A 24,798-nucleotide genomic window follows, 5' to 3' on the forward strand; every position below is an offset into this window, starting at 1 on the left:
CCACTGGAGAAGTTGAGCCAACCTGGAGCTTTGCTGTCTGAGCTCAGAGGAGTGGGGGGCTCTGTTTGAAACCAGAGCTAGAGTTTCTGGCCTCTTCAGAACTGGTAATTGCCAGCTGATAGGGAGATAAAACTACCTTCAATGATGTTTTGTGCAGCCTAGCTACAGACTACTCGGTCTTAAGCAATTAGAGCTATTCCTGTTTCATACTCTTAATAGAGCTTGTTGTCAGGCATAATTCCAATCATCTTGGTGTTAAGCTCCCTCTCTCTGACAGCACTTGCCACACATCGCTGACAATTTTGCAGTTATCAGTATCAAGGCATCCAAAGATCACTGACACTGAGGCACAGGGAAGACACCCCCTCCCTTTTCCAGGGTTATAAATGTGAATTAGCTCCGTTCAGTTAACCTCACACTTGTACACAGAGCTGTTAATAAGAGCAGCAGCTTGTACGAGGGTGGTAGCAGCCACCCACAGGAGAGGAGAAGCTGTGTTATACTCTGGCCCATGCAGAACTCTTCTAAGTACTGGAGAAATAACCCTTTATTGGGATCCATTTCTTGCCTGAGAAAATCTTTGTTGTAGTTTTGGGCTTCCCCATGTCAAAATTCAGGCAGGGCTAAGATGAGCCTTGCCCTTTCCACCCACAGCCCCGGCTGCAATCATATTCATCAAACCTGGGTCTTCATCTCGTACTTGGTAACAATTTACACCAGTTTTTGGTCATTTGCTCATTTTCCACTTGAGACCTCATCAGAAAGGTGAGTACACCCAGCGACTGCAGCTGCTGCCTTTTGTTTCGTGGCATCCTCACTCCTGCAGCCTGGGCCAAGAGCAGCCTGTTCTGTTTAGCCACAGTACTGGGACTCACCTTGAGAAGTCTTCAAACTTCCTACACAAACCAGCTTTGCTGCTCAGCAGCTGGCTCAAAATGCCTGACAGTATTTTGTTGGGTATTTTGAATTAGACTGAGCTTTACTTTCCTGTCAGGACATAATTTAAAAGGCACAGGCTGGACAGCATCTGCCTTTTGTCTGCAGCACTGAATTACTCTTAGACTACTCCTGAAGAGATGAAGACATCAAGTGGCATGAGGCACAGGAGAGAGGCAGAGCGGACCCATGCCCAGGGTGCTGGATCAGTCTGTCCTGTAGCTGCTCCTGGGGCCAGGAGTGTCTGCACTCCATAGTGCAGGAGGAAAACAGTCCTGAGGTATTGCTAAAAACATGTAAAACAAACAAGCAGCCTCAGACTGCCCTGATCCTTATCTGTAGCACTTCAGCATTTTGCTATGCCCTGAAAGCCTCAAGGCAAAACTGTTTTAGAGATGGGGAACTTCAGGAATCAAGACTGAAGTGGAAGGAAGTCTCCTGAATAGCTGTGGTGTGACCTGGCCAACCCTGGGAGGGGACATAGCCTGGCTCAATCAGTGGTGCTTGGAGTCTGGGACAACAGACCTATAATTTGTTGGCTCCAAGGCACCAAACATGGTTGTATTTGAAGGCACTGAGATCCCATTCCTATTGCAGAGGGATTTGCCTTTTGAACCCAGATGTAAGCCCAGCTTCTTGATGGCTCATGGGCACTTGGTATGATTTAGTACATTTCTCCACCATGCTTCCTCCTTGTCAGGCTCTGGTTCAAAGTCACGGGACAAAGGGACCTACCGGCCTCTAACGAGGGATCACACACATGCTCTCACATCCACCAAACTCCAAAAAGCAATAGTCCCTTTCCCATTCCTGCCTTAAACATAACACAACACAGGGGGATTTCAAGAACATGTTTAATGATGGCAGTTTCTACTGAAACATGAGAAGTCCATTCAAACCCATCTTACCAATTTTTCCTTAAAAAGAAGCTTTGGTCACAACAACAAATTTAAAAAAAAAAAAAAAAGTTCAAGCAATTGCACAAAACTGAACACATGGTCCTGATACCTCCTCACACACAAACTGCAGCAGCAGAAACTCATCTAACAGAAGAAAAAATCCTTAACAAAAACCACAGCCTGCCGCTCTGCAGAGATTATACCATGTACATGGAGTTAGAGGAAACAGTTATGAACTAAGTGTTTGAATTAATTAGTGCCTGTAGACTCCTACAAGTCAGTTTGGGCTTAAGGGTAAGCACATCAGGACAGCACAAGGTTAGTGTGCAAGTGTTTGCAGTCATCTCTGCAACTTCCAGGGCAAAAAATGGAAATACAAAGCTATCTCTGTATTTAGTTCTGCAGGCAAGCATGGCACACTGACTTCTTGGCTTCTCAAGTGTAATCTCTGGTGACAGGGCTGTGGTTGAGTAAAGCAGCTGCAATTCTGTGCAGGGTTTTCCCTCCTCAGCACAGCACGCAGAAATAGAAAAGCCTCTCGTTCACTTGCTCTGTTTTGCCGCTGCTATGAGTCGGTAGACTCTGTAAGCACAGAGTGAGCTACGGGCAGACAGCTGTAATAACATTTCTGTTTTCATTTTCTGCAACAAAAAAATTACGCCTTTAAAAATGCTCTTGAACAAAGCAAGTTTGACTATGCAACACAAAATAGCAGCAGATACTAAGACACTTTACAGTCACGATCAAATTAAATCTGCATTGTAAGATACACAGAACATTAAGGTAAAACACTCACGTAGTGGTTGATGGCTATTTCTTCTCAGATGAACTCCTACAACTACCTGAACCAAACAGTTCAAATTATTAAAACTATGTTTTAAACTGATTTCTACTATTAAAAAAATATTCATATATATATACTATTAGATGAGTCACGTCAAGTGCTCTTAGAATCTTAACTAAATATAGCTATAGAATGTTTAACCAGACACTTTAAATCACATACAGCAAGTTTTGTAGAGGTAAACATTGCCTCACATTTGCAACAGCAACTGAGTATCAAACAAAGCATTTGGATTATTTTCATGACTGTGAGCAACTGGTCAGGTTGACCTTTTATTTCCACCAAGCAGCTGCTGCTTCCCTATAAGCAATTTTTAGCTTATGGCACACAGTTTGGGACCTCTCTGAGGAGCCAGAGCATCCCAATGGCAGTTGAGCATCTATATCTTCAACACCTTAAATACCTTGGTCCCTGTCCACCACTGAGATTTGCCATGTTGTGAAAACAGAGGGATTGTTTAGCCACAAGCAAGGGGAGCACATGGCCTTTGCCAGCCTAACTCAGCAAGTGGCCTGAAGTCGCTGCAAAAACTCCCAATTTCAAGAACTGACTCGCCCTCAGAAGGGAGAAGTGCCCTTCATGCACCTTTTCCTCTCATCTGTCTCCTACATAACTTGGTCTTGCCTTTCTTTTGTGCACAGAGATGGTTTCATTCCCTGTCCACCACTCTGAGTGCCTAATGCTCAGTTTAATGAGCGTGGCAGGAGAGTGGACGTGAACACGTTGCCATGGTGCCTGCACAGACAGGGCAGCCACCTCACCCGTCCCCTCCTTCCACACACGCCAACAGAAGCTTTTAACCTCCCTCTCTCCTCTCAGCATTGCCACTTCTCCAACTTCAAAAGGGCTCGGTCTGCCCAAGAAGTTCAATTCCCAGTCTTTAAAGTCTTGCAGTCCCAAAGAGACACTGTATTTCCTTCTGAAGCATCCAGCCAAAGTCTGAAACCTGTTTTACCAGGGCGGGGAAAGAGCCCCAGATCTCATCTCAACCTGCAGCATCCTTCCACCTTCTGGTCCCTGCAATTCCTACCAGCCAGAACACAACCTGCCCTGCCCATCCTCACCTTGCAGCTGACATGTCAAATATTGCTTAGTAACAGTGGAATGACTCAAACTCATTCCATGAATGAAAATCACAGAGCATTTTATATTGCCTTGATGACTAATATTAACACAACAGTCTGCTGTGGGATTTTTCCATCCAGGCTGAGCTGGCTGTCTGCAGAGCTTTTGCTGAGTCACGGCTAGGGGAAGCAAGCTGTGGTATGGGAGCTGCTGGGATGAAAGCACCAGGCTACTGGAAAGGGAAAAAAAAAATTCCCCTTCACCTCCTTTTACTGACTGAAGGGCCCAGGGGAGCCACACAGAACTGGCACAGGTCATGGTATCATGGCAAAGCAGTTTGGTGTTCTCAGCAAGCTTCGAATCCCAATAGGGCTTTAAAAAAAATAAAAATCCCAACACTGGCAGCCAGCTGCAAGGCTGGTGCTTTGCCAGAAGTTCTGCAGTCTCTATGAGGGATTGCAACCGCATGAGGGTCAAGCAAACAGTGGGACAATCCTAAAACAATTGGAAACGACGAGTTCCCCAGGAAAAGCAAGGTTCCAGCCAGCTTAAAAACCCAAAATAAAAGGTGTTAAGGGGTGCAGTAAAGTCTGAACTGCATCTGTGGTTACTTTAAACGGAAACCACAAAGTAAAGAAACTAACCCAGCTAGGTTTGCCCTTTCTCCCTCTGGCCTGGAAAGCGTACATGCCTGCGGTCTCCTAAACCCCACTCATCCAGAGGCAGCAATCTCATTTGCACAGTGTCATCCCACAGCTCTGACCTCTGCAGCACAAAGCACAGCAGAGAGCGACACTTAAAAATGCATCCTTGAGTTAAGTGAGCTTTGTCAAGCAGGTAGTAAGAGAAAACTTCCAGTTTGATAGAGAGTAGGATCACTCAAATGAAGCTTCCATGAGAAATAAGACATGTTCTCTCTGCAATCCAATCATTCCACATGAGGACTTACTTTGCTTAGAAAAAAGGTAATATAGATGAATTGTAGACAAGTTACAGTCAGCACAGGACAGTACAAAACACTGATTTTACTCCCCATGGAAGGGCAGAAAATTACAAAAATATATCTTCTTTAATCCAAGACTGCTATAGTTTAGAGTATGCCTGATTCTTCCTATTTCCCAGTGGTCTCATTTATTGAAGTTGGTCTGATCAGAGCTCCTTGGGACAATGAGAGTGTCATCATGAAAGCTTAGTGCAATTGTTGTAAAAAAAAAAAAAAAAAAAAAATCAGTAGCAAGTCTAGAAAATTTTCTACATGAGTCAACCTCTCACCCCCAGGCTTCAAAATTCTACACCAAACATAGTGTGGCATTTCAGCATGGCTTACATTTTTACCACCTAAAGTCCTACGTCACATCTCTAAGGCCCAAAAATACTTCTTGATTTTTTTTTTTAAACCCATGATCTGTTTAACAATGACCAAAGTTTAACAGAGACTGAAGTATTGAATTAGAATTTTAGAAAACAAGTCCTTGAGGCAGCTCAGTTCAATCTTCCTTGTCTTCCTCCTCCTTCTGCAAAATTTATTTAGACCACAGCGAGCTGCACGTTGGTACATGGGGCTGCATCTTGTCATGATGTAGTGACACCCCAGCCCTCCTAAAGCAAGAGAGCTGAGTTTGCGAGGAGGAACTCTGGTCATTCCAGTGCAGCAGTTGGGAAACCAGGGAACCAAATGGTGATGTTTTAGTCAGAAGATCCAGAGCCTGCTGCACAAACAGCACCTCGAGGAGGTGAGGCTTGGTTTGGTTGTGACGCTGCAGAGATGAAAGCCTCCCCTTTCACAGTTATGGGTTCAGCAGGTCCCTCGACAGCAGAATGACACCTCGCAGGGCACTGACGCTCCACGGAGCTGCTTTACCTGGAAAGCAGGAAGAATTAGTATAGATGTAGATTTGCAATTAAACAGCTTACAGGCAGAGATGAGAACCCATGTGCAAAGCAGGGGGGGGGAAAAAAAAAAAATCCCAAGAGCCACAAAGGAAAAGGCAGCATTATTCACTGGGATTGCCATCAGTCCCCTCCAGCAATTGATGTCTGTGATGCACTGGCACTGATGTGATGTTAGCACCACGCCAGGGGAAGAGAGACCAAGTGAAGGCAAAAGCAGAGCTGGATGAGACAAAACCCAGATGCTGAAAGGCCCTGCGGCCAGTCACTGTGCAGAGCACAGAAGGGAATGTGCACAGGGAGGCGGATATTTCACTGCAAGTGAAACTGCATTTTGGACAGCGCAGCCCCTTACTAACCAACACACATGGATCATCCTTCTTGCTATGCATGCTCCTCCTGACACCCTAGTGCTTCAACTGCTTCACGGTTCAAAATAGTTTTAATAGGAACTCTAGGAAGAAGGTGAGAGCCCTCCTTAGGACTGCATGAGCCAGCAGGAAACGGTGTGCTCCTTAACAACTCTTACAGCAGCATTGGGAAAGAACCTGGCCCCCAAAACCAAAAAACTGCTTTTTCACCATCTCTTTCCTCCCCTGCTGTGGGCCTATGGGAAATCCTTAACAGCAGCACCAAAGCTTTGGCAATTTGTTGTATTTATAGTGAGCTGCTGCCCGTGTTGGTGATTTGCACTCCCTTCAGATGAGGATAAATGATACCCCTCCATTTATACACAACCTGTCACTGCTGCCTGCTGGGGAAAAAAAATAAGCTGCTATAAACCCCAGCACAATTCACCTGGCATCATCCAGAATTGCCTGCAGCTTTCACTCGAAAAAAAAAATCCATTAGGGCTGCTCCCTTGGGAGTGAACACTTCGCTGTAACAAGTGGACAATTCCATGTTCCATTCAGAGCTGCACATGCAGTCAGGATATGGAAAGGATGTAGCCAAAGAGAAGGCACCAGTAGTGTAATTCTCATATTTTACAGAGATTCCCAAAAGACTCAAGCACATCAAAGGCTGAGCCCTGCAACTGTGATGATGTTTCTACACAGTTCAATGCTGTTGGTGCCTGAAAAAGGGATGATTCCAGAATCCAGCCCTTACATGTGGTGCATCTTTCCTCTGAAACATCCTGCAAACTCTCAAAAGCCCTTTAGACCCATGACAGTTGAATAAATATTACTGTCCTCTTCCCTAAGCCTGCCACCACTCCTTACCCATAAATCTTTCTCCCTTTCGAGAGCACTTTGGAAGACACATTCCTAAACTGCTTCTGCGTTCTCCTGGTGCCGCTGCTGTTAAGAGGGAAAAATGACAATCCATGGGGGAAACAAACTGAGGAATTTTACTCAGCTGACAGATGGACAGAGGCTTCAATCTGGCCAAGAAAAATCTTTCATCAGTATTTATTTAGGAGCCTGACATGAGGACCAGCATTAATGTTCCAAGTTGTTCCCCAACTCCGGGCTGTCACATGGCACATATCGCCCTGGACAGTTGTGAAATTCCCCCAGCTGGGCTCGGCAAGCTTAGCAAGAGCAGAACTTGCCTCCAACAGCTGCAAGTCAACAGGGAGAGGAGCCACTGCTGATATCCCAGATTACTAAAGTGCTTTCAAAGCCTTTCATGTGCAAGGCGCCACAGAATTTATTCAGTACTTGTTTTCAGTTTCCTATTGAAGCTGACAAGAAATCCCCCAATGAGCTAAGCTAGAGTTAATAAGCTTAACAAGCTAACAATTTTATTTACCTTTTCAGAAACTGGTTCTTTTTGCAGCTGTTTGAATCTCTTTTCTCTTATTACAAAAAACCAAGCAGAGTGCTCTGTGGTGGGGGATGGACACCGGTTTGTGGGGGATGTCTGCCTGTAACCTACTTTACTTCACTGCTCTCTCTACTCGAGTATCACACGGTGCCAACTCCCTGATGAATCAATGGCTTAGCTCCATCAAGGAGATGATCATGGAACCCCGTGCAAATTTCCCTTGCCTTCCTGAAAGAAAGGCTAAAGGAGAAAAGAGGAGAGGGAAATCTTCAAATCAAGATCTATTTGTGGGATGAGAAAGAGCACACTTGGAAGATGGGTTTTAGCTTTCCACTAACTCATTTTTGAAGATGGGCAGCAAGTGTAATCCCATCATAAAACTTGAGAAAACGTCTGACATCTGGAAAATGAAGACCAATACAGCTCATATGGTCCAGAAATCAATTGGACAGGGATGCTTTTTGGCCTTCAGTAGTACAGATTGAACTGGTGATCAAGAAACAAACAAACAAACACTCTTTCCATGCTCAGTTTGCTTTCTTTGTGTAACTCTAACAAATTTCAGAACAATTCCTGAACTTTTTATGCAAATGCCTCTCTCAATACCAGAGCAAATACGTACAGAAAACCATCCTCCATATGAAAACACTGGTTTCCATGAAGTTTTTCAAGGTACTACTGTCCAAGTCATCTGGCATCTTTGCTCTTACGACAATCTTAGATTTACACTTTCAGCCTCTTGTCACTAAGAAACTGTGCCTGCAGGATTAGAGAAGCCACTGACAAAGCTGCTTCCCTGCTACTGGAATGAGATTGCAACAAAAGGATCTGATCTGGCACACACACACACTTTGGAATTCAACAAAGGTAGCAGGGGGTGGATTTTGCATCCCCAGAAAGGACTGTGTTTGGGTAAGATTTTGAAGTGGTCTCATTAGTCTGCCTTACAGGAGGAAGGTGGTTATTTCTTGTTGCTCCACTGCCCAAGGGAAGCCAGAGGTGGGATCTACTGGGAGCCTAAAAAACCTTAAAGCCTCCTGAAAAAAAAAAAAAAAAAAAAGGAAAAAAAATGACCTTCAATCCAACAGCCCAATTTACACTGTCTGCTGTTCTTTGATGCCTCATGTAAGACTGGAAACAAATCCACACAAGGACAAAGCATTAAAGGAAAGAAAATTAACTGCAGGAGAACAATTGGAGAGGTAAACGCAGCTTCTCCCCTGTTGCTGCTCCACACCAACTGCCTTTTAATTAGAGAGCTGTTTGCATTGCATGGAGAGAAAGCACAGAATCTCAATTACTCCCCCAAACACAGATGTAAGTGCCAGAACAGATCTTCCAGTGATGGGAGGGGACCTCAACCAAACCAGCCCAGAGCCTCCCTACATCCTGAATGCCAGTTTGGAAAGGAGGGGAGGTCTTGGGAAGGTACTTCAACAGGAGACCTCGTAGAAGTTCGTTCCCTGACTTACTGTGGGCAAGTCTGAGCTGCCCATTCTGCAGCTCTATCCCTCTCTTCCCACCTGCACACAAGCACCTATGAAGAACCTCCTGACTGGTTCAATGGGGTTGTCAATGTCAAACTCAGAAACCCAAATCTGCAAAGTCTCTTTACTGGAGACAGGATTTACAAACTGTTTGCAACATGGCCCGCAAGCTGCACAAAGGAACCAGATACATTTTACAGCAAATGTATCCTCAAAGAAGCTTTCCCAAAATCAGTACTGCTAAAGGGTTGTCTGTAAGATGATCTCTCCCTCTAAACTGAGGGAGCTCTGTTTGAACTAAACAAAAGTATGTCTGAGACAGTAAGGACTTCAGAAACTGTGGAATTTAATAACTGTGGCACTGTGGCAGAAAGGAGGAATTCCCACAGCTGAAAACAGGACTGGCTGGCTAAGAACCCAAAATCCCTGTGGTCTCTGAACACAGCACAAGGTGAAGAGCCATTTGCACTGCTCAGGAACCCAGGATGACCCAATACCTTTAGTGAAAGCATTGGCACAGCACGAGCTCCACAGAAACGACGCCAGGGAACAGGAACACAGCTCTCATGAGTCAAATGGTTTCCAGCAACCTCTCTTTGTTCATCCAGTACTGTGCTATTAGACATCTTATCCTGACACACTGCCACGATTAGGAATCCTCTGTTCTCACTCTTTGGGGAAAAACCCCTCTGATTCCATTTCCAAAAGTTCACAGAGAAAGTACTGAGTTAAAAGGAAGAGAGGTGGGCGATGCAGGCTGTTAAAGCAGCCCTTGGCGAGTCAGATCCCTGCACTGTGGGTTTAACAAAGCTCGATCCCAAAGTACAAACTGCACAAGCTGAAATCATGAGAGCAAACACAGGGCAGCTACAGGGAACGGCAACAGTCAGGCAAGGACTGATAGGAGTCCTCTAATTCAAGAACCAATTGTTTACACAGAAAGGCTCGACTCACACCCTTCATTGTTTCACGGCTCCCAACTATTTCCTGACTTTTATAGAGAACTAATGCAGTGACTCTGGACACAACCAGTGGAGCGTGTGGTGGTGTGTGGTTCAGATGTTGGCACAAGTGTGCCTAGAGCAGATGTGGTGTTCTCTCTTTCCAAAGCTAAAAGATGGGCACAACATGAGTAAGGTCTGTAAAATCTCCAGTTAGAAGTTGTCAAGATCTGCATTTTTATAATTAAGGAGGGCTTATTTCAGCCTAAGTGGGACAGATTTTAAAGTAGGCCTTATTTGGATGAGAATGCAACTCGAATGGTGTGGATGGCTTGATGAAAATAAAAATAAGAGATGCAGATACCCTGGTGCCATAAATCAATGCACAGCATCTTTATGTGCTGAGTGGTTGCTATAAATCTCAGCCTGGAATAGGCACCAAAAGTTTTGGGTTGTCACACCACTCCCATGTCACAAATACAAACATATTTAGGGAAAGTCTGTTGCTAAGGGATAACTGCTAACAGCATCAGGAAGGGACTGTAGTCCTCTCGGTGTCACAGACCAACATGAGAGCATTCTGGTACAAACCCAGAGGTTGGTGGAGATTCATTATAATTTCTTTTCCAGGCTCAAAGCAGCACCTGGAAAAGCAGCCCTGGATCCAGTGTGAGTGCACACGAATGACTGCTAACAGCTGTCCAAGAGGGAAAGTTCAGTCTGTCAAACCCTGTCAGCTACTTGGGGCATGTGTATCCCATCGTGCTGCTCTGAAGAGGAAAGAGGAAGGCAGACAGCCTGGGGGTAGCAATGTGGTTATTGCAGGAATAGGAGGGTACAGAGCCACATGTGCTGGGAACAGGACGAGGGGGCTGTAAAGGACAGGGATAATTCCTGGGCAGAGTGGAAGGGAGATGCAACTGCCTCACCTCTGCCAAGTTGGCTCAGCAGAGAAATAAGAGAGCTGTCTTCACTAATAAGAGCTCAAGGAGCAAGCCTAACTGGACAGGCTGGCAGCAGTACCTGTATTTCACATCAAACACTGTTGAGTCTTCGTCCTCGTCATCTTCCTCGTTCAGAGGAGCCATTTCTACCCGCTCGGCTGGAGTGGTGATTATGTCGTACTTCCTGGTCTTCTTAATCCTCTTGCCAGACCTGAAACACAGAGTTGGGAAGGGAAGGATTGTCTTTATACAGTATTCCTTGGAGAGGCTGAAGCTGTTCCCACCAACTCTGAATCACTGCCCTGTTTGGTTCAGACTCCCCAGACACAAAGTGAGCAGAACCAGCCTCCATCCCCTCCTGCTGCTTTTCCAAGGCCACCGTTTGTGCCCGTCTGTGGAGCACAGCTTCTCGTCAACTGCAATCCAGATCAATGTCAAGTCTTCCAGCTGCTGACAAACCAGAATCCTCTGGCAGCCAGGGCAGCCCACCACGTCCTCCTGCTGCCACACTCAATAAGTGAGACGTGAGCTTAATCAGCTGAAGCAGCCCATGGTTTAGTGAATGTGTTTGGATGAGAAAGGCCAGGTTAAGCCCTGCTGAGCCACAGGAATGTTCTAGGCAGGATTAGAAGCACAGGGGTGCTGATGTCTGGGTACAAACAGCCTGCTGTATTTCTTGCTACCAGGCCAAGCTCAGGACTCCCCCAGCAACAATACTGAGTCTGATCTGAGCAGTTTCAGGCTCCGTGCTGTGCAGGTGCTATAAAAAATAATCATCTATCATTCAAAGCTAACAGCACCTACCACCTCTCCTCCAATAGATGCCAGGCTTATTTTCCTTTTGAAATGGAGATGCTCACACACCTGCACATCCCACAGTTTCGAGAGATCTACTTTCTAAGACTTTCAATTAACAAACACTTGGTGTGTGGCTTTTCAAGTAATTCTCTGCCTCTAGCTTGAATTCTGCAGGTTCTTTTTTATTTCACCTACTGCTTTCATGAATATTAGGAAGGTCACACTGCTCGTGCATGAATTCAGTTTTGTGATTATACATTCAAGAAGGTGTTGATGCATACGGCCAGCCTTGGGGGAAAGGAGTGGATGGTTCTGGTTAACAAACTGCAAAATTTTTCCCTTTGCCTTTTATAAAACAAAACTGGTACCTGCCAAGCATGAGAAGGGAGCTGGTGCAGGCACAAGTAAGCAGCCCCTAATTTTTGGTAATCACAGCTAGTGCTTTGAGCAGTCAGCACATCATGAGTGCACTTTCACCAGCAAGAAGGCTTGCCCTGGCACTTCACGCAAGGTGTGCTGGATTCAACAGCACTGTTTTTGCCTCAAGATGCCTTTAAAAAAGTTACACAGCAGCAGGAACCGGCGTGTAAGCATTGCAGAGAGCCTGGGACTCCAGCCCTCTGTGTGCATCTCCACCACTATGGTCCCTTCCAGGCCTAAAGTTAAGGAAATTCAATTCAGCGACCTGCTCTGATGCAGAAATCTCAGTGCCTCCACCTAGCACTGCTTTTAGGCAGTAGTCCAAGGCTGAACAAACATGTCCCAGCCCTTGGGATGGAGCAGTTTGCATTTCCTCCCTGTTCTGAAGGCTAAGGTTGCATCAGAAGTGAGGAGAAAGTTGTCTCCTCTCTAATCTTTAGAGCAATCTGTGCCACTGTGTCACGCAGAGCACAGGGTGGTTTGTTCTTTTCCTACTGTTGTTGAAACAAGCAATTTTATATCCACTGCAGTAGGACTCTTAACCCAAACACTTGAAAATCCTTTTGAAACCACTTCTCTATTATTCTGCTTCTCTGCTAAAACCTAGCACTGAAGTGAAGCAGGGAGGTCTCATCGAGCAAGTAATGCATTGTTTTTACAAGAAATATTTACTCACGCTGCGAAGCCTAAACATAGACAAAACTAACCTGTGTCTACTTGTCAGAACTAACCAAGCACAGCCTTACCACTCTGAGTTCACCTGCAGGGGGTTTCCATAGGTTCCATTTAAGATCTTACCTGCACATCAGGCCCACTTTACTGAGAGCCATCCTGCCTCATTTCCTCCATTAAAAAACATAACTTATTCCACAGAGTTAATCTTAAAATAGTTAATAATGGAGTGTTTGAAGAAATTACTGCAGAACAGGTATTTTTAGAAATGGGAAACTAGAACCTTTTTGCTTCTAGCCATTAATTAGTCTATCTGGGCTACACTTTCAAGAGGACTTGGAGCAGAACTCGCTGCACAGTGATCTATTAATCCCTGGAACCCTCACTTAACCACAGTGCTCATTTAGGAAAGGCAGAAAGCTTGTTTTGCTGCTGGTTTTTGGCTAAGCTGCTACAATCAGTTGTCTGCCACTGATAAGGCGAAAAGGTCTTTCCTCACCACCCCTTTCCCAATTCATTCCACACCAGATTTCCTAGCTAATTTGTCATTAATCTACTTTTCCTGTTGCCTGTTTTCTCACATTTGCTCATTTGAACAACTCCCTCAGGCTTCATAAATATTAGAAGAATTACCCAAGCTAACTTTGCAGCAAAGCCTCAGGAGTATGCCTACATGCACACAAAATAAGGCTGCCTGTCAGGAAACTATTTCACATTAAAACTCCTGAAACCTCAGTGGGATCCCTGTAACCATCAGCCACGACACAAAAAGGAAAAGCTCTTTATCCAGCAGGTGGGACCAGGCAGCAGAGTCAGAAGAGCAGCACTAGGCAGGAACTACAGAATACAAATGTTTCATGACCTTCGGAGACCTCCTGGATAGGATCAGGACACATCAGGCCTCATGGGCAAACAGAGGATCTCCTTTCCAGCCAGGTTCATTTTGGGGGGGCTTTTTAGAAGCAAACACAAAGCATGCTGGAAGCTGCAGTGGTCAGAGTGTGTCCCTCACACAAGGACACACTGAAACACTCCCCAGGCGGTTTAGCCAGGGCAGGAGTGGTGCTGAGTAGTTCAGCACAGAAAATCATCTTCCACTTTAAAAAATCCTGTTGCTTCTGCTGACTTCAGCCACCCCCTGTAATCAGGAGGGGATGCTACGGGTCTTGTCCTGAATTACCATGAGGAAGAACAAAAAAACCCCAAATTAACTGTAGTCAGGGATATTAACCCTTCGCTGCAGACCCAGTGCTGCTCCCACCAAACCAACTCACTCGTGTTGACGCAGTGAGCACAACACTTGGGTGAAGTTGGAGTGGCACTGGGCTCGGATGCCTGAGGCACCACACCAGGGTCTGCCTGGTCCATCCCAAATCAGACACATGTCCCTCACCATGCAGAGTGCAGGGAGGGACAACACAGCCCCACACAGGGCTGGGCTGGAGCAGAACGCTGACTTTGTGTCTGTATTTTGCCCTGGGGCTATTTTGATCAAGCCCCAGTCATATGCAGCACTTCATCCTCCTTTCTGAGGCATCATGTGGTGGGTAACTGCTCGAGTCAACTCACTAGTTCATTATATTATTTACGCCCCTAATCTATTTTAGTCAACAACACTGGCATTCAAAGATAATGCTTTTCCTGACCTAGAGAGAGAGGTCTCTGCATTTCTAAACTTGTATTAACACTTCCTGCTAAGAGATGTAGTGGGAGGGGACCTTCCTTGGAATAAAAAGAAAACTGAAAAAAAAAAAAACAAACACATGCCTTCTTAGCAGGGTGATTATTGGAAGTCTGATGAAGCCAGTTCCTCCCAGAACTGCAGCAATGTTATAACAGGAATGGAATTAGGACAGTTTATTTGCTGTTAATGGACTCTCTTAGCAGTTAAAAAAAAATATGGAAATATAAACCTCAGGAAACTGCAGACTTACTACCAGATGATGAATTAAATCAGCGATATTTCATTACTGTTCATCTGTCTGGGTATCTCTGCTCTCTGGATAGTGCTGTACACAACAAAGTCAGACCACGATGCCAAGTCCTCACATGTTTTCTGGAGATGGGGCACGTAGTGATAGGACAAGGGGGAATTACCATAAACTGAAAGAGAACAGGTTTAAATTAAGTATTAGGAAGAAATTCTTTACTGTGAGGGTGGTGAGGCACTGGCACAGTGAGGCTGCCAAGAGAAAATGTGGATGCCCCATCCCTGGAAGTGTTCAAGGATGGTGCACTGAGCAACCTGTTCTCTTGGAAGGTGCCCCTCCCTATGGCAGTGCTGTCACACTCACATCAAGACAATCCAGTTTTCCCTTTTGTCATTCTTTGTGGCCATAACCACTACCTGCACCTGAAGCTTAAATGAAGCTTTCAGTATGGATCTAAAATGTGTTTTGGGGTTGGATGTTTGGTTGTTCTGGGTTTCTTTCTTCTCCATTTAATATAATTTAATTTGAGGGTTTTTTCCCTGCTCCTGGCAGAAGTCTTGTCTTTGCTAGAATACTCTAACTGGTTACAATAAAATTAATTTTAAATCAGTCAAACTCTCTGGGGTTAAGACTTGGATTGCTCGGAGCAATTGCCCAGCTCATAGAACAAAGGGTCATGTATCCTATGATCATGTGCTTGAACCTCTCTCCTCAGTGTCAGTCATTTATACCAGTTTTGCAATTACTGGAAAACTAAGCTAAAAATGGTATTTGAGGAAGACATACAAATTGAACACAAAGCAACAAAACAAAGCAAAGTAAGCAGGTAGCTTCTTTCTAGAAATCTAGATAAATAGCAGCCTTTCCAGCCTGGGTTCTGCTCATTCAAGGGCAGGTCAAGACATGAAGAAAACTCTTATAGCAGAGAGTCTTCTGCTATAATGAAAGCTTTGGGTTGCTTTCAGCTGGCCCACTGGAGCAGAAGTAACTTATCCAGTTTCCCCAGAAGGCACATGGTCTACCAGCACACTTAGCCACATCTGAAAAATTCTGTTTCCTGTGAGCTGATCCCAAGAACTGTATTGCAATGGAATGAACTGAGCTGTACCAGAAGAGAGAAACAGGGCAGAATATGGGTGTAAAAAGGCAAAACCCAAAGTGCAACTCCAAGACTGAATTTAGCACACATCATCTGTTGCAAGACACTGTGTTTCTTGGTAATGCAAACTACTCAACTATTTGATTAAGAATAACATGAAATTCGTTTTGTTGTGGAAATGGTTTTGGGTTGGGAGCATGCAGAGCCCATGGGTATAGGAAAGAAAGCAAACCCAGAACTGAGCTTGCAAAAAAGAATAAATAAATAAACACTATAGCAATTTAGGCCTTGCCACATGCAGACAAATAGTAAAGTCTTGGCTGGCCTTCACAGACCCCAGTAGGCACAGAAAGAAAGGAAATTCAGACCACTTTGGGTGACACCACACTCTGAATCCCTGGACCATCAGATGAATTCAGAGCATAACATTCCCAAAAGAAATGAAGAGGAATCTCTGAGTGCTATCTTAAAAACAGAGCTGAAAACTGGAGAAATATATCTATCCCTGCTCAAATAAAAAAAGGAAAATAATATAAACAGTAAAGTATGTAAAAGTTAAATGTATATAAAAAATAAAATGTATAAAAATTAATCCAATGCCTGTGACAAGAATATCTGGCCACTCACTAGTTAATTTCATTTCTACAGCCCATATCTAAAAGGATAATTTATTTCAAGCAACCCAGAACAATTTCATAGTGAAGGTTTAATCAAAGATTGGATTTCAGCAAAATCTCTTTAATAGGAATCCATGACACTTCAGAAAAAAAATCGCAATTTTTGACTAAGTGTGAACAAAGCTCTTATTCTGATGGAGAAAAGCTTTACATTTATTGAGGGTAAATCCCTTATCTCTTCTGCACCAGAATCTCCTCTGATCTACGTTGTCAGCTACAAGTGTGACGCTGTACAGACATACCTGTTGGTATTCTGGTCTCATTTGCAACTGAGATAACTGTTTACAAAATAAAGAAGCATACTCAGAAGTTAAAAAGCTTCACCTTCCACTTCTCCTAGCAGGTTCTATCAAAGATGTACAAGAGATCTGGCATTGGGCAGGGCAGGTATGTGTATTTATTTTACTGTATCCTTAATGCTGCATTTACTCTGATCAGTTATATAATGACAACTTTGGCATGGAAGAACTAATCCACCATTCCCAAAGTGGCTTTAACCTGGACTTGGTTTTGCTGATTAGGAAGGCCTTTAAAGGCTATCAGTTTGCCTTCTTTGGCTAGGAATATTCAGCCTTATGCCAGGTCTCCTTGACACAAGATCTTGCTTTATACCCAGGAGAAACTGTGGCAGAGGAAATAGAGTCTCCAAGATCAGATAGGAGTAGAAATTCAGGCTTTTCATTCTTCTCTTAGTTATAAACTTCCTAATTCTAGCTCATATACCCACTATCAATTCTGCTGTTTGTCCATGACAACTTTATACAGCTGCAAAGTGGATATACTGATTAAAAAAAAATCTCCTCAATACTTTATTGGGCTCTCCCAAACCACCTCATTTTAATGAGCACATATATTTGCAGCACCTTCTGCCAGCTGCTGCAACACTTAAGTAGAATTTAGTTAAATGTCAATTTCCTTGGGAAAATATCTGTTCTGATCATTTCAGTTTATAGACCCCACTTTGTAGTACTACTGTTATGAATACTGCCCTTCCTACACAGAATTAATTCCGAAGCAGGAGAAGCAGAGCATTCAGCCATCCCGTAAATACGAAGGAACTGCCTGAAGACAGAACAAGGAAGAATTTGCCAGCTCCACTTGTTCAACTGCTCCTGTCACCTGAGACGTGGCCTGGCCTCCTCCCTGTGCTGAGTGCCAGCTGTTCCCCTCTCCCGGCTCTTCCCGGGTGTCCCTGCCCAGCAGTCGGACACTGAGCTGAGACACTTTGCCATCTGGACCTGGATCTCCAGCTGGGCTTTGTGTATCTCCATGGACCGCCATCCCAAGGCTCCTTGGGCCCCAATCCCAGCGACCCCACTGCCTACAACCCCACGAATTTCCAGACGTTCCCCCTGGAGTTCCACGTGGTACTTTCCATGCCCACTCCAGCCTCTGGCCACCATGCAGTGAGTGAATCCCACGCTGGAAAAGCCCACTTGGAACCCAACTCCTGCCCTAATTTCCTGCAGAAGCGGGAGGAAGGAAGGCGGAGCAAGATTTGCCAGGCCCAGGCAGCTCCCTGAGGCTTCCCCAGGGGCTCCCGAGCCACCCACAAACGCTGCGCTTGAGGCCGGGCTTTAAGACTATTATTACGGGCTAGTTACTATTATATAACATATAATTACATATATAATTTTCATAGGTAGATAGATAACAATAAAATAATAAAATAAACGGGGAGAGGTTTCACCCCTTCTCCCGGAGCCCCAAAGCCGTCCCACCCGCAGCCCCGCCGCGTCTCGGGGCGCCCCCGGCCGTGCCCCCGCCGCGGTACCTGAAGACGCGGAGCAGGAGGCAGGCGATGAGCGCGGCCGTGAGCGCGCAGGCCCCGATGACGGCGGCTTTGAGCGCGGACAGGTCCCGGAGCACCGCGGGCACGGGGCTGAGCCGGGCCCCGCTGTGGTTGCCCGGGGCCGGCGCGGCGGGCGGGTGGCTGCCGTTCCCGGCCGGGGGCTCCAGGCTGCCGCGGGCGGCGGGCGCGGCCGGCAGGAGCAGCGGCAGCAGCAGCGAGGCCGCCAGCAGCGGCAGCGGGGCGGCGGCGGCGGGGCGCATCCTGCCCGCTCCGGCTCCGGCGGCTCCGGCTCCTCCGGCCCCGCCGAGCCCCGGAAGGCAGCGCCGGCCGGCCTGGCCCCCGCCCCCCCCGAGAGGCACCGCCTCCCGCCGCCGGGGCCCCGAGCCGGGGAGAGCCGGGACGAGCCGGGGCGGCCGGAGCCTCCGCCCCCGGAGCCTCCCGCGGCCACAGCGGGTACCTCCGGCCCCGCAGCCCCAGCGGGTTCCGAGCGCCCCGTCGCTGCCTCTCCCATCACCACCATCTCTTATTAGAGATTGTTCAGAGAGGGCTGCGAGGATGGTGAAGGGTCTGAGGGGCCGTATGAGGAGCGGCTGAGGGCACTTTGTTGCTCAGCTTGGAGAAGAGGAGGCCTAGGGGAAGCCTCGTCGGGGTCTGCAGCTTCCTCAGGAGAGGCAGCACCATCTCTCCTTTCTGTGACTCTGTGACCTCTCTCAGGGGCAGGACCCGAGGGAACGGCTGGAGGTGTGTCAGAGGAAGGTTAGGTTGGATATTAGGAAAAGGTTCTTCCCCCAGTGGGTGGTCGGGCACTGGAACAGGCTCCCCAGGGCAGTGGTCACAGCCCCAAGGCTGACAGAACTCAAGTAGCATTTGGACAACACTCTTGGACACATGGTGGGATTGCTGGGGTCATGCTGTGCAGCTGGATTTCGCTGACCCATGTGGGTCCCTTCCATCTCAGGATATCCTGTGTTGCTGTGATTCTGTGGCCACTCTTAATTGCAACACACAACATCTGCCCAGCTGCAAAATGATGACAGGGTTCACACTGCCATCAAACAGGGTACAAACCTCCTGAGCTGCTGGGTCAGCATGGCCCAGCTGCTACATCAACAATTCCTACATCAGATTTATGTCCTTTTACCTTTCCATTGGTCACCAAGGCTCTGCTTGCAGGTTAATTTGTTTACTGATATTTTCATATCTTTAAAATTGTAAGATGCATGGAAATTACAGCTGCAGTTCTGCAAACCATCCCAGGTGCACCAAGCGTATGACTGGTGCCATTGGCCAAGACTCACAGGGAGAATAAATTATTTATTATTATTATTATTATTTTACATAGAACATTCTGAGTTGAGAGGGACCCACAAGTATCACTGAACTTCAGTTCCTGGGCCTGAACAGGACAATCCCAAGAATCCCAGCATGTGCCTGAGCACATTGTCCATACACTTCTGTCAGGCTTGGTGCTGTGACCATTGCCCTGGGGAGCCTGTTCCAATGCCCAACCGTGCCCGGGGGGGAAGAACCTTTTCCTAATATCCAACTGAAAACTCCCCTGACACAGATACAGCTTCATGCCATTCTGTCACTGGTCACAGAGAGCACAGATGAGTGCCTGGCCCTTCTCTTCCCTTTGTGAAGAAGTTGTAGGCTGCAATGAGGTCTCCCCTCAGTCTCCTCTTCTCCGGGTTGAACAGACCAAGTAATCTTAGCCGTTCCTTGTATGACTTCTCTGAATCCTTCACCATCTTTGTAGTGTCCTTCAGACACTCTCCAATAGCTTTATATCTTTCTTATGTTAGGGTGCCCAAACCTGCACACATTGCTTGAGGTGAAGAGTAAATAGGGGAGCAAAGAGCCTGTGCCATGATACTGCCAAGATACAACTTACTTTTGCTCTCTATGTTCAGTATTAGCATGAGCTGCTAAATAATTGTGTGTGGAGAGAGAGGGGCACGATGGCAGAGAAATGAAGTGAAATAAAGAGGGGGAAAGATGAAAAAGCTGATTTCCTTTCTATTAAACTTGGAACTTCAGGGTTGGCATGGCAGAGTATAGTATGTTGGAACATGTGACTAAGCTGTGCAAAATATGACAGAGATGTATTCCCGCTGGCAAGTGTCCCACCAGAGAGGTAGCAGGGAAATAGTGCACAGTTCATTGGCCTTCTGAGCCAGTTGGGATGCTGTATCAAACGCCACCCACTTGGTAATAAAAGCATCCTGTGTGTTTTGCAGGAAGCTCTTCGGGATGGGGAAATTTTGACATGGACACTGTGCAGAAGGCCCGCTAGACTGCCTGAATTGGGCATTGTTCTGGGCTTTATTTCATCACTGGCTTTTGTGCAGTTTCCCAGTTTCCAACATGGCATCTTAGTTCAGTTTTTCAGAAAAAATTAAAAAATAAAAATAAAAAAATCCAGCTGGGCAGGAGGTCAGATTGGCGATGTGGGCTGTTTCCCAAATACTGGTGTGAGGCTGCTCACATGAGTTCTTTGTAAACACTGACCCTGATGCTGCCCCTGCCTGTTCTGAGCTGTTAGCCAGCTGCTGCCTGGCCTCTGTCAGAACCCTCTGGCAGAGCAGTGCTTCTCCATAGGATGAGGGAAGACATGTAAAGGACTTCTAAAACAAGAATCACCTCCCACAGTTTGAGTGAAGGTGTTGGAGGTGAAGAGCCCTTAACGTGACAGTTTTGGAAAGCATAATTTATTTCAAGTGGCTTCAAGTTTTTTCATTTTGGTTTGGTTTGGGGTTTTGTGGGATTATTTTTTTTTTCCTCAGATGCTTTACTGATATTTCCCATGTCATTTGCCTAATTTGGAAAGCATTCTTGGGTCCTGGTCTGGAATGTGGAATTTCGCAACTCTGTTCTTCAATGACATCATGTGGTTTGTACTGAACACAGCAGTAATAAATGAGAGCAAGGGGAGTTTACCAGCCTGTGTACAATAAACATTTTATCTGAATAGTCATCTTTTGGGCATCTGAACTAATTAGTGGGGATTAGATTTTACTGAGTAGGACACATTTTTCATGTATATAGGACAAAGGGTCCCACTTGGATAACAAGGAAGCTATATCTTGGTTTCATCTCCCCCTTAGCAGTGGTGGTTGTGAAAGCCAGAGTTCCTGAGAGCTTTGGTAGAAGAACGTGACTTTGAGAAGCTGAGAGGAAATCCAGTCAGGGAAAAATGCATAAAGTATTTGGTTTCCTTTCTGATGAAATCTTGTGTTTCATTCCTGACACCAACACGCACCCGGAAGAGGAGAAGGATATGGATTGCAGGGGTGGGAGTTGGTGTAGCTTTTCTCCTTGCTGAGCTTTCTTCCTGTTTACACCTGTTCGGTGTCATTACAAGTTGGAGCTCTCATGAGCAATTGCACTTTCTGTAGAAGAGTCCAGTACTGGCTAAATAGAAGGAGTGAGCGTGTTTCTGTGTGCAGTTGCTTCTGGAATGGCACATATCTGTATTTATGGATGCCTGTTACAGGAGTATCTCCATTTGTGCAAAGGCTCTTCATGCACTGCTTAGCAATTCATATGGAGTTCAAGATGCCCCTTCCTTTGTGCTCTTGGCCTCCAGGCAGCACCCAGATGTATTTTTAGCTCTCAGAATAGAGGAAAATTTGCAAGAAATTGTGCAGAGAAGAAATAAGCAAAGGAGTTGAAGCTGGCTCAGTCGTCGGATTTAGGCAAGCTGTATTTGCAGGAATAAATAAGTGTTTCTGTGAGAGAAGTGAAATTTTTACAAAATGAGGCAAGCTACCTTCCCAAGGATTTGCTGAAGAAGTAATACACCTCCTGGACAAAGACCAGAGTCAAGGAAGGAAGGAAATAAAGTGGAACTGGTAAGGGATCAGTGCTCCATGAGCACACCTCTCACATCTCAAAACCAAAAACCCAGGCAGAGATATAAATTCAAGAAGCAACCAGGTCTGCATCAGAGTGTGTTTGAGCTGGGATGTCAGACAAGAGAGCACAGGGTAATTGCAAGATTTAATCATTCTTCCGGTGACTATCGATAGATAACCTCAACCAACAGTGCAGTAAAACTGCAATGCCTCATCTATCACGAGTGGCCTGAGGGCTGCAGAGATGTCCTATTGCTAATTAAAGACCAGCGATGTAGAGCAAGCAGGAGCTTCAGATATACTTGGACAAGGCTTTGCACATTCCTAGTTAGCACGTTACATTAGCCTGCTATTCCTATAACCCTCTAAAGCATTTATGGCTTTTTACAGACATTAAAAGCCAGTGTTACTGCTGCAAAAGGCTTGTAATTGAAGTCTATGATAAGCAGCAGATTCCTTTTAAACGAGGTTGGTGCAGTCATTAAGCTGGGGTGCAGAGATTATCTCCTGAACAGGTTCTACAATATCGCTAAAACACACAATGTTGCAGTGTAGCAGTTAATCTGAAAACAAAACAAAACAAAACAAAACAAAACCACCCAAAAAAAAAAAAACCAAAAAAAAAACAACAGGAAAAGGAAGGACAGCAGTAAACCACAAATCTTTGTTTAGTTTGGATAACAATAATCAAAGAACACAAAAGCCGATTATGACTTTGCCTCCCACTGCTTTGTGCCTATTCATGCAGCCTGTCCTGGCTGGCCCACTGAAGTGCAACCTGAAGGAAGCTGACAAATACTTCAAGTATTTCTTTTTTTTTTTTTCTTCTTTTCTTTTTTTAATAGAGTAATTTGCAGATGATGTTCTTAGACTGGTTTTCTTTGTCTTAGCTGCATAAAATAAACTCATTGGGGTAGTAGCAGCTAATCTTGCGGCCTCAGATGACATTAGAGGTTTACTGATGATGTTAAAGTGACTGCCAAGTAGCAGGATTCCATCCAGAATTGCAAGTGACCTGGATATGACGTAAAGAGAATTGGATTTAACCCCTACATGCACTATTTCCTGGTCCAGCTGAACCATTGTCAGACATGGCACTTATTTTGTCATTGCAGGAAAATACGTCAGATCAGCTCAAAGGGGAAATATCTGTGCTGTAATAGTGTTTCTAATCCATCACTACCTACTTACCCATGTCTTAGAAGGCCTGCACAGGCCTATAAGAAGCAGAGAACCCACCTGAGGGCTTGCAGGATGCTGCACTAACACATCGTGATCGTTGCCACTGTGAAAGCAACTCCAGGATGTCCACACACCCTTCGTCACACAGACATCCCTCTGGAGTGAGCAGCGGGGATCCAATGATCCTGAAGGTCACTGAGGTGCTGTGTCACCTACCTGTCCATCCCATGGTGGAGCATCTGACCCTGGCAGGTGCCTTTGGAGAGGTTATGAGCTCTCCCTGTGCCACACTGTGGGTTGGACCCACTGGTCCTGGTGCTCTTCTGTAAAGCATGAACCACCTCAAACAGCTGCAGATGAGTGAGGTCTTGAGAGACACACACCTGGCCAAACATCTGTTGGCAGTTCCTAGCAATCCTAACACCCAACAGAGCAGGGATAAGGCAAACTACCCCCTGGCTCTCTGACACATCCCCCTTTAAGCAGCAGCAGACTGTAATTCTGGTTTAACTGAGCAATGCCTGTTACCATCATCCCAGCACTGGCTTTTTCCCTGGAATGACAGTGATCTTGAGTTGCCTGGAATAAGTCTCCATGTGGTGCAGCTCCCCTGGAAGCTGTGAGATTAAATCCCTGTGGCATCTTTTTACAGGGATCAGTGGATAGAGGATTATAAATGTGCAAGTGGCACCCACTCTCTGGGGAAAGTAGGGAAACATCTGTTAACCTGTATGACCAGGCTTCCAAATCCCCAGTGTGAACCAGACCTAAGACTGTTTCATGGCAAGATGGATATCAGGAAAAGGTGTGCTGACGGGGAAATCTGTGAGTTCTTGCTACAGTTTGTTGCTTTCTAAAAGGGCTGAACCCTGTGGTTTCTTAGTGGAGTTTTTGTTTGGGTTTTTTTTGCTGGAATTTCCAGAGAAGGATTTCTCTGGTTTCATTTTAGCAACGTGAAGCCTTTTCTTTTTGTGACTGGAGGAGTCTCTAAGAATGAGTGGAGAAATAGGATTATGACCTTAGCAGGCCCAGAGATAAAAGATCAGCAATTAGAAAAGGAAGGATTATTTCTTAAATTGCTAGAAACTCGCTGTTGCTTGTTATCATGTATTTAATTCAAATATTGGAACACCTGGGATAAGAATCAAGCTGCTCAGGAGATTCAGGTATCCCATCACTATGAAAAAACCCACACCTACCTTCCACATTGTCTAAAAAGCAAAGCAGAAAGGGAAAATGTCTTGATAGCTCTCAAATAGCAAACACGTTTTTTTCAACTAAATTTTGAAGCCTCTGTTACGCATGAGGAGTAGGTGTAAAATATATTTGTTTCCCTTCAAATCAAATAAATAAATGTTGCTTCCCACCACACAAATTGTCACTTAAGCCAGCCTTTGAGAGCTGCAATTTCTACCCATCTCGTGGTTTTGCTGCCTGAAACACACTTTCAAATATTTTCAGCTTCGGCCCAAATACAGCTGATGATTTTTGGAAGCAGCACTTCAAATGAGGTTGGCTGTGAAGAATTTGCCTGGCACTAAACATCTGCAGTCAGCACTGTTATCAGCAGAGTGCCACAAACCCTTCCTCACCT

At 45.6% G+C, this 24,798-nt stretch overlaps 1 protein-coding gene across 1 annotated transcript; it reads right to left on the bottom strand.

The window, feature by feature from the left end:
• Nucleotides 1–1,776: 1,776 nt before the first annotated feature.
• Nucleotides 1,777–18,425, bottom strand: FAM174B (family with sequence similarity 174 member B). The gene is made up of 3 exons (XM_050309116.1): nucleotides 18,148–18,425; nucleotides 10,856–10,987; nucleotides 1,777–5,605 (listed from the first exon to the last, which is right to left on the bottom strand). Exons 1-3 carry the CDS (start codon nucleotides 18,423–18,425, stop codon nucleotides 5,602–5,604), a joined length of 414 nt encoding a protein of 137 aa, XP_050165073.1. The 3' UTR covers nucleotides 1,777–5,601.
• Between the last annotated feature and the right edge of the window lie 6,373 nt (nucleotides 18,426–24,798).

The sequence above is a fragment of the Myiozetetes cayanensis genome, unplaced genomic scaffold (assembly GCF_022539395.1).
Source record: "Myiozetetes cayanensis isolate MyiCay16 unplaced genomic scaffold, myiCay2020 scf14, whole genome shotgun sequence".
Classification (NCBI taxonomy): Eukaryota; Metazoa; Chordata; class Aves; order Passeriformes; family Tyrannidae; genus Myiozetetes; species Myiozetetes cayanensis.